We start from the raw sequence: 17,406 nt of genomic DNA, 5'->3' as shown, positions 1-17,406 counted from the left end.
GAGCTGTTTCGGGATACTTCTTGTGGCTCAAGTGACTGAACTTTTATTGCTGTCTTTTGCTATGAAACGAGTCAGTTACAGAAGTACAACAGACAGAGGGTGTCCTGCATAATATCTCATCCTTGTTTCCAGACCTTGCTTGTATGTACAAGTTGTTTAGCCGTGTGCCAAACGGTCTGAAGACAATGTGTGAGTGCATGAGCTCATACCTGAGAGAGCAAGGCAAAGCACTAGTTTCTGAAGAGGGAGAAGGAAAGAATCCAGTCGACTACATTCAGGTAGTTTAACTATTTAACCTTTTTTTTTCTTCTATCTTTCCCACAGTTAACTTACACGATTGATAAAGTAAAGCTTAATATTGATTCAAAAGGGATTCTTATTAATAAGCTATGTGTATAACTTTGCTTCTGAATTCTCAGACATGTTCAGAACTCCTTTTTTAATTAAGTTGCTTGAAAAGTACATGCTCAGGTTTTGTGCTTTTGGTAACTGCTTTTATTAAACAACATGTTCAGGCTAATTATCTAACTGCTGGGAACTTCTTGGATTCTCCTAAATGGTATTTGCCTCCAAAGTGAGTTGTACGTCTGCTTGCAAATAGCTTTGTAGTGTCCATTTTGTTTAATTTTATGGAACATTAGCTATCGATGTTTGAGACAAAAATCACATGATGGTAATTCATGGCAAGAGTAATTGAGAGGTGAATGTGATATAAATCAAAACAAATTACTTGCTTCATTCTCGATCTCCCTGAGAACAGAACACTTTTGCATGTTAAAAGACATAAGTGTTCTTTCTTCTTCTCTGTCTCTCACTAGAAGTGATGTGTGCCATTAACTTACCAACATCACAAAATATGCTTCAGGAGTGTTTGTCATCTTTTCTCTCCCATTGTCTTGGAGAAGGTGGTTTTAAATTTGCACATAAAATCCTTAGAGGTCACTGAGCTTTAAGGAAATGCTTTTATAGCTGGAAGGTGTTTTGTACTTAGTGGGAAAGCATGTGTTTGTTAAACTTTTAAGTTTTTATTTTTAAATGTGTAGCTGAAATCCTTGTGTCTGGTCTTTATGAGAAACATTTACTGCTGTATGCCTATTACCGCTATTCCTTTAACTTTGCTACAACTGGTTACTATTAGAAGAAGCCATTTGAGTATAAAAAGATTTTTGATTGGATTAATAATTTTCTGGCAATGCTGAAGCAAACTTCTTACCAAGCTTGGACAAGAATCACCTCTCCAATGATTGTTAAAAAGAAGAGAGAACACCCTTTGAAATTTTTTAGGCTTAATGATTAAGGGCTTTCATGCTTTTTGTGCAGGTATGATTAAAAAAAAAAAAAAAAAAAAGGCAGTTGATGTGGAAAATAAGTGTCTGGATTACTTTGAAGTAATTTACACTCCTTTTACATCCTGATGAAGCCAAAGGAGAAGGAGTATCATTAAAATTTAACTGAGAATGAGTTAAAAATTTAATTCTAAAGATGCTATCGATCTTTGTCCCGCTACAAAGGCGAATAGCATAATGAAGCTGAAGAAGACTTACAGCCATAATGCGTGGGCTTTGGCCGAGCTCATCCTCTCGGCCCATTAGTACATACCCCAAGCATCTCAAGAAGATACCCTAGGGAAGGGGTTGATACATGATTACAGCTAAACCCCCAAACAGGTTTATCCTTTACTACCATTGGGACAATCGGAGAGTAGAAAAATACCTATGAATTGAGAAAACTCACTCAGCCGTGTTCATCTGAATCTTTCAAGGACTTAAACAGCAGTAAAAAGACAAACAAGGAAGCTACATTATGCCATCAAGGAAAACTTCATCAAAGTCCAGCACTCCTTCTGCAACATGACATCACTAAATGCTGAGCATAATTGTCAAGATGATTGCAAAAACATTGCCAGGGGATTAGATTTAAAACTTATAATAATTTGAAAGGATGTTGAAGTGCTGCTGTAATTTAAGGTACTAACAGTTTCTCCTGTTTAACACCAGGTTGTTCAGATGGTGTACTCCTGGAGGGGAGACATAAGCTAACCTTGGTTAACAGAAAGATAGTGGGATTTACTTTGAATTTAAAATTTCTAATATGCATTAATTAGCCTGTCTAAAGATCATTCCTTTTAAGTGAGACGGTGAGTTCCTAAGAAACATTACTACTTCTTTAAGTAGTTCTTGAATGGCTTCTTTAAGTAACCACATATAAATAATTCCTTAAGAAGCTGAGGATTTTAAGATCATTTAAGCTGAACAGTTCTTGTGGGCACTTGTTATCCATGATAAATTTAACTCTCAAGTGAAATTCCCCCCTCCTCCATGCTGTTTTAGTTACGTCTACGCCCTGTGCATACCATATATAGTTAGCAAGGTGCTCAGGTGATTTTGAAATGCTTCCACCTTCTGCACTCAGTTGTTCTAACTCTGAGCAAAGGTGATGCAAACCCTAAAAATGATGTTAAGAATCTAATAAATTTAGCTCAGAGGAAGTGGTTCAATTCAGGCCTGTGAACTTCACACTATGATAACTGGAGAGCTGTTGCTTCTATCTAACTTTTATATGTTCACAGTGGCTCTTAAAGATCAGTAAGAAACATGCGACTAAATAATGCAGAGTGTGCACCTAGATTGAAATTAGAGAGGGAAAAAGCCTGGCACGATTGGGCCTGTTGTTGCAATGTGTTTTCTCAAACTTGTTTAAGTAGCTCTACGGATGCAGTTAATGGGTGCCTAGCCTCATCTTTCCTGCATCCTGAATTTATGATAGTGACTTTGTCAACATTACTTGAAGTAGAAAAGGCTTAATAAGTACAAAAAATACCTCCTAAGTTGTGGATTTAAAAATACAGTAAATCAACCTGTTTAACAATGGTGATAAAAAAAAAAATCCTTAATCTTTGAGTAGTTTGTTAAAGCAAACTGCATGAGTATTTGACACCAATATTTTAGCCAGCTTATCTGAAAATTGCTTTTATGCCGAACATAGAGAGCTTTGCAGAATCCCTGACTGTAGATGTGGTCTTTTCTGTAACTTTATTTATTACTACTGTTCTACAACTTATGACTTCAGATCAATGAAAATGTTTTTGCCTTTTTTTAAAGGGTTTACTGGATTTGAAGAGTAGGTTTGACCGCTTTCTGCAAGAATCTTTCAATAATGATCGACTCTTCAAACAGACTATTGCGGGTGACTTCGAGTACTTCCTCAACCTCAACTCTAGGTCTCCTGAGTACCTCTCGTTATTTATTGATGATAAGCTGAAAAAAGGAGTCAAGGGAGTAAGTATAAATGAAATTAAAAGATCATGCTCTTTGTCATATAAAATTGGATGAAATTAAAATAAGCTTCTTCTTGAAGAATTAATTTTGCATAAAGATAACTGGCAATACTGCCTTAAAAAAAGAAAAAGTATATGTAACATACTACATACTCATAAAACTTTAGATAGAAACTTATAGAAATATAAGGCTCATGGAGATCTCAAGATATTGTGTGGCTTGTCCCCCATCTCTGAAGCAGTATACCTAGGTAACTTGTGGCAGATATCTTGGCAGCTACCTGCCTTTGAAACCTTAAATATAATTTCCTTAAATATATTTATAGTTCGGCAGTAATTCTCAATATCTAACAATTTCTTTTGAAAGTTAACTCGCTTGGCTAGGGGAAACAATTTGTGCTTCCTTTTGCATATTAGAGGATTATTACCTATCTGTCTCTTCTATCTTAAGTACAACTGTGTTCTTCAATCTTACTTCATAGCTTCTTTCATGAAATTTTTTGAGGTACAGCACCTGGAGCTGGATAGGATGGTTCAGCTGAGGCTTCAGTGGCTTTGAATAAAGCTGAATGTTATTGTATGCATCTTATGATTTGGCAATCAAGTAGTAAATTCTACTTAATTATAAAATAAGTAATCATTTTATTTGTTATGGCGCTAGATAGGCTTTGCAAATGAGTCTTAACGTATAAAATCTTTCATTCCAAGCTGACTTTCCATACTTACAATACTGCATTCCATCTGTGCTTGTTTTTTTAAAATACATAAAAACTTACCCAGGAACTTTTACTGTATTTATTCAGACATTCAACCCTTCTGTCGTCTTCCCTCTCCCTCACAATTGCTTTTCCATCCATTTTAGCTCTTATCTCTTTCTCCACTCTGACTGTGTGCACTATTCTTTTGGCTCTATCGTTTACATGTTGGACCAGTTTTGTAGGCTTCTTTATAAGCTACTGTTAGGCCATATGCTTGCTGTGAATTACTTTAGGTTGTATAAGACACTTGTGCTAGAAGGTTTAAACCAGCAAATTGTTTCTTTTACAGCTAACAGAGCAAGAAGTAGAAACTATATTGGATAAGGCAATGGTTTTATTTAGGTTTATGCAAGAGAAAGATGTTTTTGAACGCTATTACAAACAGCACTTGGCAAGAAGACTTCTCACAAACAAGAGTGTTTCAGATGACTCTGAGAAAAATATGATATCTAAATTAAAGGTAAGACAGTGTCTGCATAATTTTACTTAATTCCGCCCCCCCCATACAGCTTCTTCTGTTTTTACATAAGAGATATGTAGATAACACACATCTTGATTGCTATTAAGTGCAAATTTGATTTTAAAGCCCCAACAGAAAATATGAAAGGCTTTTCTGAATAATTTTGTAGAAATAAGAGGAAGGAAGTCTTGGAAAGCACCTGCGATGAGAGCACAGTCTAGAAAACAAAACTAATATTTTTCAGAGTTTAAGACTTTCCAAATAAGAGGACAATTCCTGTTATCTAGTGACTGGATTTGAAGACAAGGCTGTGCTTTATCCTAGATTTTGTGTTATTCACAGTAGAATTTTCTATTGCATGCATAGTTGGTTTTTTAGTTGCTTCCATCTGCAGGCTGATGATAATGCTCAATTCCTTTTTGTTTAAGTAGTTTGAGAGAGATTGGGGGGGGGGAGAAGAAATCTTCGTATCAGGTCTGGAAACACGTTTCCCTTAGTTGCTTCCATTTACTGATTAAATAGGCCAAGAGGTGGAGAAGAAAGTAAAGCCTAAAGGTGAACAATCCTTGAAGCAAGTTCTAATGCAGCAGCTTCCTAAGTGGCATGATAAATGGCTAGGAAACTTCCGAACCAGAGTGATTAAATCTTAAAATCAAACTTTACTGACCCTCATTTTTGATCCTTGTATTCTGTCAGTGAGCAAAGCCTGTTTGCATCAGATTACTCCAAATTATCAGTTTTAATATTATCAGTATTAATTCCTTCACAGTTACCTCTCTACCCCTTCTAGCCTGGTGATTTAGAAGCACAGGGCACACATTTGTGATATGAGCCATCCATTTTCTTACGTGCAGTGATTAGGATGCTGAAGCTAACGTGCTTGCCTTTGCCATGTGCATCAAAGTATGTGTTAGAAACAGACACAAAGTCTTGTATGCATAACTGAAATGTGTGTGTTGGCATTTCCTTATATGAAGTATGAAACTTAGAATAAGTTCTGAAGGTAATGCAAATGGGAATCCCAGTAATCAAATGCTCAAAAATATCATTTTAGTGAGATTTATAAACTACCTCTTAGTCTTGCCACTCACGTATCAGAACATTCCTACTGCTGGCACAACAAGTTATTTTTTTGTGTTTTCAGACTGAATGTGGGTGTCAGTTCACATCTAAACTGGAAGGAATGTTCAGGGACATGAGCATCTCAAACACAACGATGGATGAGTTCAGGCAACATCTTCAGGCGACTGGGGTAAGAGTGTGGGGGTCTATGTGCTTGTCCTTTTACTTCTGTGCAAACCATAGACTTTTATCAAGGTTTGTGGTTTTTAATTTGTGAGTATATGTGCATGGGAAGAAGGATTTTGTTAGCACACTCCAGTTGTATTCTGTTACTCTGCATGTTATCTTACAAACTTCGTTACTATTTCCCGAAATACAAATGTCAGTTCGAAGCTTGAATACTGCCAATCTCATTTTATAAAATCCGGTTTCAACTTCCACTCTATCGACTTTCTTCTGCAAGGGCCCCGCAGCAGGAGCCCAGGCGCAGACCCACTGCCGAGCGGCTGTGCCGCGGCCGGCCGGCAGGGGGCGGGCTGTACCCGCCCGCTCTCATGTGCCTTGTCACCACCAGTGTTCCCTTTCTCATGCTTTAAAGGTAACCTTCCTTGAGACCCGGGTTTTATGCTAACAGCAAGAAAAATCTTGCGTGCTGCAGGCATTTGGAAAACATACCATCTCATCTTTAACTGTCCTGATGCAGTTAATGCCTTTACTAAAAAGCAGAACTGCGCTTTTATGCAAATCGCCAAATATGGACTTGATTGTTTAATCAGGAAGTGTTACACCTTGTTGTAAAAGTGGACCTCTGGAATGTTGCATAACGGAGGGATCGCTTCTAATTGAGATCAGTTTGCATGCTCTGAACACGCTTTTTCTATACTGATACTCAGTAGCACTTAATAATATATAAGCAGCCATATAGTTCCCTGCAAGTAAGTAAGTCCACATATCAAGCATGTTTAAATCAATTTCAGGAATGCCAGCAGTAAGTTCATGGGTGTACTCTGTCCCACATCCCTGGTTGTACAGGGTGGTCTGAAGTCTTTGCTGTCTTGAAGCAGTCATCTGAAATCTTCTTCATCAGCATACTGTGAATCATCATGAGTGAAAGAACAGGATGTTCTCAGTGTAGTTTCAGAATAGGTTGTAGGGGATACAGATAGGTGTATATAAAGGTGCACAGGCAGCTTTACTACTGCTTTTTTGCTTTAGAGGCTAGTTATGTTTTCTCTCTAAAATGCTTGAAATACTAATTTCAAGAAAAAGTTTGTTAGAGCACTCCCTGTTTTTAGGTAGCATGTGGGACTTGCACATGGTGGGGCATGTGTTAAAGATTCATGTACTTCACATGACAGTTTTACACTGAGTTATTAAATGATGTCTCTATCTTCTTCAATTTAGCTATGTATGGCTAATAAGATGAATTCAAAATGTTAACTGGTATTTTTCCAGGCCTTATTTAAAACTTCATCTTTTTCTTGGCAAGGAACCAGCAGTTCACCTGATGGTTGCCTTTTGGCCAGCCTAATTATGACCTTCTAATGAAGTTTCTGGTGTACTTATTTATGGTGGAAGTCTATATATTTCTATTAGTGTCAATAATATTTGAGAGGAAGTACAAACATGAAGATTTTGGGGATTTTGTGTTACTAATAACTTGCTGGTGATATTGTTTTTTATATGAAATAGTCTATTCTACTCCTTTTTAAACAATTTCTGTACCTTGAAGATGTATGGTGCCTCATAGAGGAGTCGGGCATCTGCTCTTCTCTATATAATCCTACCTGCAGAGTCTCCTGCTGAATTCTATGTTCTGAGATACAGGTAGTGCCAAGGACTGTGCAGGTGATTGGTTTGCTGTCAGTAAGTGGAAAGTTCAGCACCAGGAAGAGTCCAAGCTAATAGATTATGGGTAATTTCTACAAGTGAATCCTGAAACGTCCGTTTGTTCTTTAAAGATTAGATCGCTTCAAGGCACTTTCCAGTAGTTCATACCATTTTTATGTGGAAAAGACATCTTGTAAAATAAACCGCTTCCATGCGTTGATGTGAGGCATTCTAAATTAATGCTGTATTCTCATCTGGCTAAGGCCAAAAAAAATTTGAGAAACAGTTGCTATCTTAATTAAGATGTTTCAGTTTTAGATAAAGTTGTTTTTTGTGGCTTTTTGTCCGCATTAATGACCTTTCCCTGCACTTTGGCTGGAGGGAGAAAACTGTTGAAGCTTATATATATATGTAATTTTTATTTGGTGATTCACAGATGAAGTAGGTTTTTGTGTTTAAATGCCTGTTTGAATTTCTCTTCTGAGCCTCAAGACACCGGTGATATGAAATTAGAAGCAGGGCAGTAATGTTGGCTACAGAACAACCTTTACATGGGTGTTTACATGCTTGTACAAATTGCTCCTCTTAAATCTTAATGAAATTCAGTCAAAGGGGTTTCTGTACGAGTAGCCTGTCGCCGGGCTCTCTAGATTTTTCAGAAGTTTCCTAGGTACAAGGTTGCTGATGCACGCAGGCATTCAACACACAGAGTACTAAAACTCTTCACTGTGCGTGGAAATATTACTCTGCTATTTAATAGTGGAGGTTTCTGAGTTCATCTGACAGTTTTGACCTCCTGAAATATAATATGCTCTATTTCTCTGTAGTTGGTTTTTAACACGTTGGATATAGTATGCTTTGGGTTTTCTTGTCCAGAATTTGTGTTTTTTGAATTAAGTTTAATAATATTCAGCTTAGTGAAGATACCTAGTAAGGATTGTGCCTCTCGGATAGCCAGATGTTTATCACCTACTAACACAAATACTTTATAGATCAGCAATTTAACTGTAGAATGTTTCCTAACCAGTGCTGAATATTTATAGTTATAGCTGTCTTTAGGGAAGGTGCCTAGGTTGTGTCTGTAAAAGTGAGTAACTGTTTACATTGCAGTCCAGAAGTAAACTGCAGGAAAAGCTCCTTATGGTTTAGTGTTAGATATTCGGTATTTATTCTCTGATTCCAGGGGGTAAATTTCTAAAGAGTTGCTTTGAAACGGGTACCTTTAGCAACCTGGCTTTACTGTATGTAGTCAAAAACCTGTTTAGAAAGAATTGTTTTTGTCTGGCTTTGTAAAAATCATATGTATAGATGTGACTATATTAGTCTGTGAAAATTCTATACATTCTACACTGATACAGAAAAATGATGAAACCTGGGCCTGTTTTAAAATAGCATATGTTTTCTTCCAATTATCCTTAGGTCTCATTAGGTGGTGTTGATCTTACAGTGCGGGTCCTCACAACAGGTTACTGGCCTACGCAGTCAGCAACACCAAAGTGCAACATCCCTCCAGCTCCCAGACATGCTTTTGAAATATTTAGAAGGTATCTATTAAAACAGATTTTTAAGTAGATGTTTTAAGAACACACTTTTTAAACTTAACTTACAGATACATTTTACCATAAAAGACATGCTAGAATACTGCTGCCCTTCAGTTCATGTGAAAATTGGAGACTGTAATAGTCCTATTACGAGGCTTGGGTTTTGGGGAGCTACTACTTAAAGTAGAATTCTAATGAGTTAATGTTTTGAAAAAGCAGAAGTTAGAAATTTCTATACACGGTCCTTAATGTCTATGAAAAGTCTATGTAACTGTTTAAAGCAATTTTCTCTTGGATAGATGAACTGTGTAGTAAGTTTTCAATTCGATTATATTACAGATTTTATTTAGCCAAACATAGTGGGCGACAGCTGACACTCCAGCATCATATGGGTTCTGCAGATCTCAATGCCACTTTCTATGGGCCTGTTAAAAAGGTAAAGTATCAAGATTATGAAAATATTGTATCTTTTTTAAAAGTGAGCAAATGCACATTTGTAAGAACTTCAGGATTTTGTTAAATGAAGGCTTACCCACTGATAATATAAGAACAAGAAAAAGATGCCTTCCATTGGCTTTTTAGTCTGATTCTTCCTTTGTAGCAGTTTTGTCCAAATCTAATTTAAATGCATCGCTCAGCATAATCTCTTCATTACCTTGTAGGGAAGTAATAATTTTGATCTTGAAGGGACCTCAATGGTTGAGTATTGTGGGGATTTTTGGCTGTTAATTGGTCAAAAGTGAAATGAAACTTGCTCTCTGTAGAGTAATTCTTTTAGTGTGAAGAAGTATTGTTAACCCGACTTTAGCCTGCTTTTCATAGCAGAGTGCTAGCAATGTAGACAACGCTTTTTTCAAACTCGAGAATCTTAGAGTTAATAGAAGTGTTAATGTTTAGTGTTTATGTATACAAGAAAATAATTTGCTAGTGATTTAGATCAGTATTACCTCTAGCTTAGCATTTTAGAAATGGCATGATGCTTGGGAACATAGAAGGAAATGCAGAATGAAAATAAAATTATTATAACACAAAGTGTTAATAATGTGCCTTTGTAAGGGTGTTAAAGTTGTATTACTTTAAGATAAGTATTTTGATAATTTTAAAGCGAAGAGAACTGCAGTAGTGGAAGAGGGGCCAGAGAGGTGGTAGAATCTCTGTCCCTGGAGATGCCCAGTACTTGCCTTGACACAGTCCTGAGCATCCTGCTCTAGATAGCCTGACTTTGAGTGGTGGCTGGTCCGTGGGACCTATAGAAGTGCCTCCAGTCTCAAACACCCTGTGATTCTAAGCTACTGGAGAGACATCATGTTTATGCCACCAGGTGTATGCTGTTCTATTGCTTGTGCACACTGACTCTAGGTAGATATTTCATCACATAACTTTCATCATAGTGAGGTAAGATATTTTGCAGCGGGGAATAATCTAATAGTGGTTTTGGAATTTTAAAACAGGAAGATGGCTCAGAGGTTGGTGTAGGAGGTGCCCAAGTAACTGGCTCAAATACACGGAAGCACATATTGCAAGTCTCCACTTTCCAGATGACGATATTAATGCTCTTTAACAACAGAGAAAAATATACGTTTGAGGTAAGAGTTGTGGTTTTCTCATATGATTTTAAGTAACTGTTTTAGGCACTTTCTTGTCCTCTTGAATAGATCTGCCTCTCCTTCTATTTGAGTATGGATCGGGCCAATAAATACAGGAAGCAGATCATTAGCAATGCACCTGGGAAGCAGTCCTAGGGAAGGAAATTATTTGGGAACAGAAGTTTTCAGAATGTTGAAGAATTGTGAGTGTAGTTATTCGTAGGCCAGAGAGCTATAGCTACAGAAAAGCTTCAGCTACAGAAAAGATGAAGTTGGAATGCAGCAGGTGGCTCCATTTGCTCATTTTATCTTTGAGAAATTGGATTTAGAGGCCAAAGGGTGGGAAAAGGGTTTGTATCCTGGGTTTTTTAAACACTGAAGTGCTTAACTTGGCATGCTGGAGTGAGCTGTAAGATGAATCAAAGAACTTTCATCCATTCCCTGAGCTGGTGAGCCAGAAAAGACAATAGAGAAGGTCCAGATAGATTCTTAACAAGGAGACTTGAGGGGCAATGCTGGGAAAGGTTGAAGTGGTCAGCTGATAGATGATGATGAAGGCAGCTTTCGGAGTGGAGGAGGATCCTGTGCTATGAGGTTTGACTACTGTATTTTAATGTCAGTAGTTTTGCTTAAGACATTATCTTCTGTTTGAGAGAGCATTGGCAGCCTTGAAAAGCAGTGTGGGTGCAGTTTGAATCAGACTGGATTTCCAGGTTTTTCATCTACTTTTGACTGTGCTGTGCATAGTAATCATTTGCCTTTTTGTCTGGATTTTGTTTTCAGCCCATTGGCATACTTCTAGCCTGTTAATGAAGAATGTTTCTTTGAAACAGTCTCAGTTGGGATTAAGGAAGGCAGGTTTTGATAAGAGGCTCTTAAAAAACTACTCATAGTTGAAAAAAAGATTATTTTACAGCACAAAATGTCCTGTGTGTTGTGAAATCTATTGTAGGAGCATTACAGCTTTGAGTACTTTCTCTGCATAATTCTTGGGGAGCAGGGGGAGTTGGTGGGAGGGAGAAGAGGGTGACTTAACAGCTCATTTTTTCTTGAAGTTGGTGTTGAAATTGGGCTGGTGGCTACCTTATTCCACAAAATTGTAGGCTTGATGAGTAGTACAGTCTTACCCATATATGAAAAAATAGCACTTAGTAGTGCAGTGAAAAGTACAATTTTAATACATGCTCTAATTTATGGTTGATTTTACTAAGACCAGATGATAGATAAATATGTCCATGTGCTTTTAGGTCGTGTATGTTTTGTTTATTTCTGGTTTGGGAGTTCTTAAACTCTTACTTAGTGTCCCACTGTAACTAAAACATTAGGAAGGCATATTTGTTTTGTTTGGTTTCTTTGGTGAAGTGTGTGGGTGTTGTCCTTAGCTCCAGCCAGGAAAGTTTATGAAAACTTAAGAGTAGAATGAATTTTACCTTTGTTCATTGATTATTGAATACCATGATAAGTAGCTGAGTGCTGGGCAGCTGTTATTTTTTTGTCATATCAGACTAGTGCTGTTACTGCAACATAGCATGAGAGATGACGTGGTGTGTGCTTGTGTCAGCACAAAACTGTCTGATATACAACTGTTTCTGCAGATTCTCAGCTGAACAGATTAATTTGAAGTTGCCTTCACAGTTGGACACTTTGCTGTTTTGTTTTGCATTCAGTATGATTACTAACTGCAGAATAGACAAGATCCTCGCAATATTCCTAATAGCCATTAAGCCATGTGATTATGAGAAAAATGGGATAATGATGAAACAGAAATTATGCATGAGATACTACATAAATTTAAAAGATCGTTGCGTAGTAAAATTCCTTCACAAAAATGTATGCATTTATTGTATTCCTGTACAGTAACATTTAATATATGCAAAAGAACTGGTGGACATACGGTTCTAAGTTAATGCTACCTGAATCTAAGAGGAAGGAACTTCATGTAAACCTTGAAAAAATTCTCATTCTTCGAAACAATTCAGTTTCTTCTAATCTAAGTCTGATCTAATACTCAGCGTATTTTTGTCTTGGTTTACAGTACATCTCAATATTTTAAAAGGTGAAATGCACAATTTTTAATGATGATATAAAGAAAAAAAGGGGAAAATTTTTGGTTCTTCCTTTAGGTTTAACAAACAAATACATATGTGGCTGTAGGAGAAGTAAAGGTGTTGCATAATTCTGCACAAAATGAGATTACTGTTCAAAACTGGCTTACCTGTTTTCTCTTTTGCTGATCTGCTTTGGAAGATACACAAGTTGAAGTTTGTAAATAAAAATGTGTAGAACTGGGCAGAGGCAGTTTTATACCTAGAATCATCTCTTTTGTAGCCTCCAGATAGAGCTCAGCTGGTAATATTTTTAGAACTAAGAATGTGTAATCAGTACTGGTCTTGTGCATGACTCTACTGTGGTCTTTAAAATAAGGCATTTTTGGAGATGGGGAAAAAGTATACGTTTTTCAGTGTTACATCAAAGGTCTATATAAAAATACGTTTGGAAAAATGATACACTGCAGACCGAAGGAAAAAGAGCACAGGAACATCTGTTATCCCCATTTACATGCATAATTATGCACTTTTTTTATCCAACTTGAAGTTTTTGCCTTCTTCAGAGGCAGCATATTGCAGTGCAATTCGTCCTGTCGTTCTTATTTTAATGCTAGCTTATAAATTCTGAAGCCCAAATGGTTCACATACGTTAGTGGCTGAGTTGGAATGCTGTGGAGTGAAGTAAAAAAATAAACAGAAATACATGGTGGTTAGTGTAAAGTTTAGCGTCAAAAAAAAAAAAACCCACCTTGAATTCCCTTTTAGCTCTTTGTTTCACTTCCATCAAAAGGGTATATATATTTCCTTGTAGAAGTGATTTAGTTTTGAATTGATTCATTTTAGGGCTTGATCAAAAATCAAAGTTTGGGAACCTGCATGACATTAATAAGCTGCATTTCGTTTGTAGCCTCGAGATTTTAGTTTCACCCAAGTCCTAAAATCTAAGTGTAGCCTATGGTTGGTCAAATTTATATTGATCAATCCATTTCAGTAAGACTTTTTGTTTTGACCATGTAAAAGATTATAGTGGGTTTGGGTTTTTGTGGGTTTAGGGGTTTTTTTAATACTACTTTGTGCTGGATCTGCAAAAAAAATTGTGAAGGTGACAAAGGTTACTATTGTGTTTTAAATAAAGCAACATGAGGATGAGGCCCTCAGTTACATGGTTTAGCGGTGGCCTTGGCAGTCCTGGGGTAATGGTTGGACTTCGTGATCTTAAAGGTCTTTTCCAATCTAGTTGATTCTATGAAATGAAGAAACAGTAACTTTCTGTGAGCTGCTTGGGAAGAGATGTTTTGTTACTAGCAAATGGTTAAAATAGGAGGATGTGTAGTGAGATGCTGTGTTTGAGATACACTGTAATTAATTACAGAGTGAATAGGGGCCAGTACATCTAAATTGGTTTTATTGCATGTTGTCCGTGGTGGGTGACCACAGAAGAGTAGCATCTTTTTCTGGATTGATTTTAAAAAACTTGAGTGTATTCGAGAAATAACATCATTTAATATAAACTAGTTGTACTCCGAAGTCTGGGGTTTTTTTTCTGGTCATTGTTTAAAGAACTTGTTAAAAAGTTTTTTATAGTTCTTCACAGATCTTAGGATGTTGATCACTGGGAGTTGTTACTGCTGCTTTTAGCCTGAAGGTCATCAGTTTGACTTGTCTGCCATGAGAATTAGGAATTTATGAGGACAGTGCAAGAGTTCTATTGCTCTTAGAACTGAAGGTGTCAAAGCTGAGAAGGTGACAGTTCTTGTGGACAGTTACATGTGTGTGAGGTTTATTTTTTCTATTTGGTAATTTAATCTTTAGCTGCTAGAGGTCCCTTGAGTCTGAATGGAAATCTTGAAATCGGAGATGTCAGCAGTTTCCTCAAACTACAAAAAGGAAGAAAATAGAGATAAGGCTGAAATGAACTGCTAATGAGTGGGAGCTCAGTAGACAGGTTTTCGGGAGGCAGTAGTAGTTGCCTTACTCCTAGAGCATGTTCTGCATGCTCACACATCATTCTGCATCCAGTATAATTTGCTTACTAATTCATGATCACTGGTGACTTGCCTAACACATGGCTCTCCTTTGTTAAGATCTTGTTTTCAACAGTGTTGCTGAATGCAAACGCATATACGCAGTTCTTAGGAATGCTCATGAGCACTGTGGATGTGTTCCATCACTGAGTTAATTAGAAGGTTTGGTTTCACTCTGTTTGGGAAATGTTGGAAACAGTGAACAAATCCTTTCAGCTTGCTCAAAAATTGCAGTGTAATGAAACAGCTGGTTATTCATTTTTCTATTTTCAGCTTGTGGTGACTATTTACCTGACAGAATCCACTGTCTGTGCATTGACCCATGTGGATCATTTTGCTACTGAATGAATTCAAACTTTTCAAGACCCTTAACTGTCATAGTAGTATTTTGTGTGCTTGAAGGTGGACATTAAGCAATCAGTGCTGTTGTTGCAGAACATGGTATTTCTGCCATAACCATAAACTAACTAAGATATTTTTCCTTAGGAAATTCAACAGGAAACTGATATCCCTGAAAGAGAACTGGTTAGAGCCCTACAGTCCCTTGCATGTGGCAAACCAACGCAACGTGTTCTCACAAAAGAGCCTAAATCAAAAGAAATAGAAAATGGTCATATATTTACAGTGAATGATCAGTTCACATCTAAACTACACAGGGTCAAGATTCAGACGGGTAAGTGAACTGTATGTTCTACTGTCTTGCAGTCCCAAAACTGCCTTAAAATGTCAAATTATCTTTTGCAGGATTGATGTCCGTACAAGTAAAAGGAAGAAAGTAATATATCTTTTCCTGATGATTAGTTGCATCAAAGTGAAAATTTAAATACTGAGAGAAGTGTGGAAGTCATAGTTAAGCCTTTTACTTTACAAACTTTATTATTGGCTTTTAAAAGGAAATGTTGAAAGAAATATTAAAATGAAAAATATGGTACTGAATAATTCATGAATAGGAAAATTGTCTTATAAGTTGCTCTACTGCTGTGAAATTGAGTGATGTTTTTGTAGCCCATGCTACAACAGCCATTTCCAAGTGCCAGGTAGCTATAATGTTTTTAGGCAATGGTTTGGGTTTAGCAAGTAGAAACTGATCAGTACACCACCACTTCATTAGCTCACAGAAGTGCTGGTTTGTCTTATGCATGAGTAACGTTGGTACCTTTAGTATGGAAATAATTTCTGAGTTGTAACATTGCTGTGAGTATACACTTCGTAGAGTGTTTTGGAAGATTAGTTCTTAGTTTTAGTACATCTAAAAGTATTTTCTGACTTTGCAGGTCTCTGTATATAAAATATACAGCATCACTGGCAGTGTTTTAAGTGCAACATTGGTAATTCACATACAGTTTGTTGCACGTACAGCTTGCTGGGCTTCTGTGCAGCACACTGTGTCCAGGGATGTATGCGTGTAAAACACAGTACCTACATACATGACGTTGCGTGTATCCCTCTGTGTGAGAGATAGACTGTCTCCATGCACATGCAGAGTGCTGTAATGTTAAGACATTTGCCATGTTTTGAGAATTTTTCTGGGGAACAGGTGAGCAGCAGCCAAATGAGGATGTTGAGAAAAGGCCCAAGGCACTTCCCTGGCATAATTAAAGCAAATTCTGTGACAACTGCTGGAGCTTTAGTGGAATTCTGCTTTTTCATTTCCGCTCCAGAAATGTCTGTGAATAGGGAATATGATTTGGGGTTCAGGGTAGTTTTAGAGCAAAACTTGATATTGTGGTTTTATGTTTCTGTCTTACACAGAAGACTTCTTATGTGAATCTCTTTAAAATTGAAAAATACTTGGGGCTTTGGGGTGAAGAAGGGCAGGGGGGAAGTGGTATAGCGGTGTCGGTGTTGGAGGGGGGCTTTGTTATAATGATGGTTGGGTGAAAGGGTAAGAAAAGCTAGGCACAAGGGCACAAATAAAGCGCAAGTAGAAGAGCAGAACAGAATACAAAGAATATAAATGAGTTGGAGAAGATAAAGTTGGACTTTTCCTGTGAGTGACAAACTTTTGAAGTATTTAACTAGTTTGTGAAGTAAACTTTCAGTCCATTTCTATTTTAATTACTGGATTATTTGCTATATTAAAGCAAAACAATTTAATGGGAGCATGGGGGTTGGTGGTGCCTGTAAGCAAATTTGAATGCTCTTCAAATTTTAACATAGCAATAATTAAACAACAGATTGTTACCTTGTCAGTTGCTATCAAAATATGCCAAAAAGTGTTATGTGTTCTTAAGGCTGCCTTTCATCAAGAAGATCAAGTTTAAGAATGTCAAAACTCAGGAAAATATAACTTGATGAAATAAATAGTGAAAGCTAACACTTACACAAGGAAATAAATTTTAATTTTGCTAATATGCTTTACATTCTCTTTCTTTTCTTTAAGTTGCTGCCAAACAAGGAGAATCTGATCCAGAAAGGAAAGAAACAAGGCAGAAAGTAGATGATGACAGAAAACATGAGATAGAAGCTGCTATAGTTCGGATAATGAAATCTAGAAAGAAGATGCAACACAATGTGCTAGTAGCAGAGGTATACTTGTACACAGTTTTGATATGGGCTTGGGAATTCTTTTTGTTTTCCCTGTGAATTCATGAAAGTTATACAGTTCTCATTGACATGATTCTGAAGGGCTTTTGAGAGATGTTGTATTTAATCCATCCTTTCCGCACCCCCCCAACCCCTCCCTTCCTGCCTGTGTGTCTGAAGAGATCTAAATCCTTACCCTTCAGTTTAGGATGTACTTATGGGTATATCTAATTTTACTTCCTCCTTTTAGTCCTATTGTGGTGGTGTCAAATTCCTTGAAATAAGTTGGCAACA

General features: G+C 37.0%; 1 protein-coding gene across 1 annotated transcript in view; it reads left to right on the top strand.

Moving 5' to 3' along the window:
• Positions 1-17,406, top strand: part of CUL3 (cullin 3) — a 58,630-nt gene that overhangs the window by 39,980 nt on the left and 1,244 nt on the right. The window contains exons 7-15 of the mRNA XM_030493567.1: positions 133-278; positions 3,102-3,278; positions 4,325-4,495; positions 5,640-5,747; positions 8,807-8,931; positions 9,268-9,364; positions 10,380-10,514; positions 15,073-15,259; positions 16,970-17,115. Coding sequence (XP_030349427.1) covers positions 133-278; positions 3,102-3,278; positions 4,325-4,495; positions 5,640-5,747; positions 8,807-8,931; positions 9,268-9,364; positions 10,380-10,514; positions 15,073-15,259; positions 16,970-17,115 — 1,292 coding nt within the window. The remainder of the gene's footprint in view (positions 1-132; positions 279-3,101; positions 3,279-4,324; positions 4,496-5,639; positions 5,748-8,806; positions 8,932-9,267; positions 9,365-10,379; positions 10,515-15,072; positions 15,260-16,969; positions 17,116-17,406) is intronic.

This window comes from Strigops habroptila, chromosome 8 (genome assembly GCF_004027225.2).
Source record: "Strigops habroptila isolate Jane chromosome 8, bStrHab1.2.pri, whole genome shotgun sequence".
In the NCBI taxonomy this organism is placed as follows: domain Eukaryota; kingdom Metazoa; phylum Chordata; class Aves; order Psittaciformes; family Psittacidae; genus Strigops; species Strigops habroptila.
Note: the sequence above shows the minus strand (reverse complement) of the source record. Positions and strands in the feature narration are given on the sequence as shown.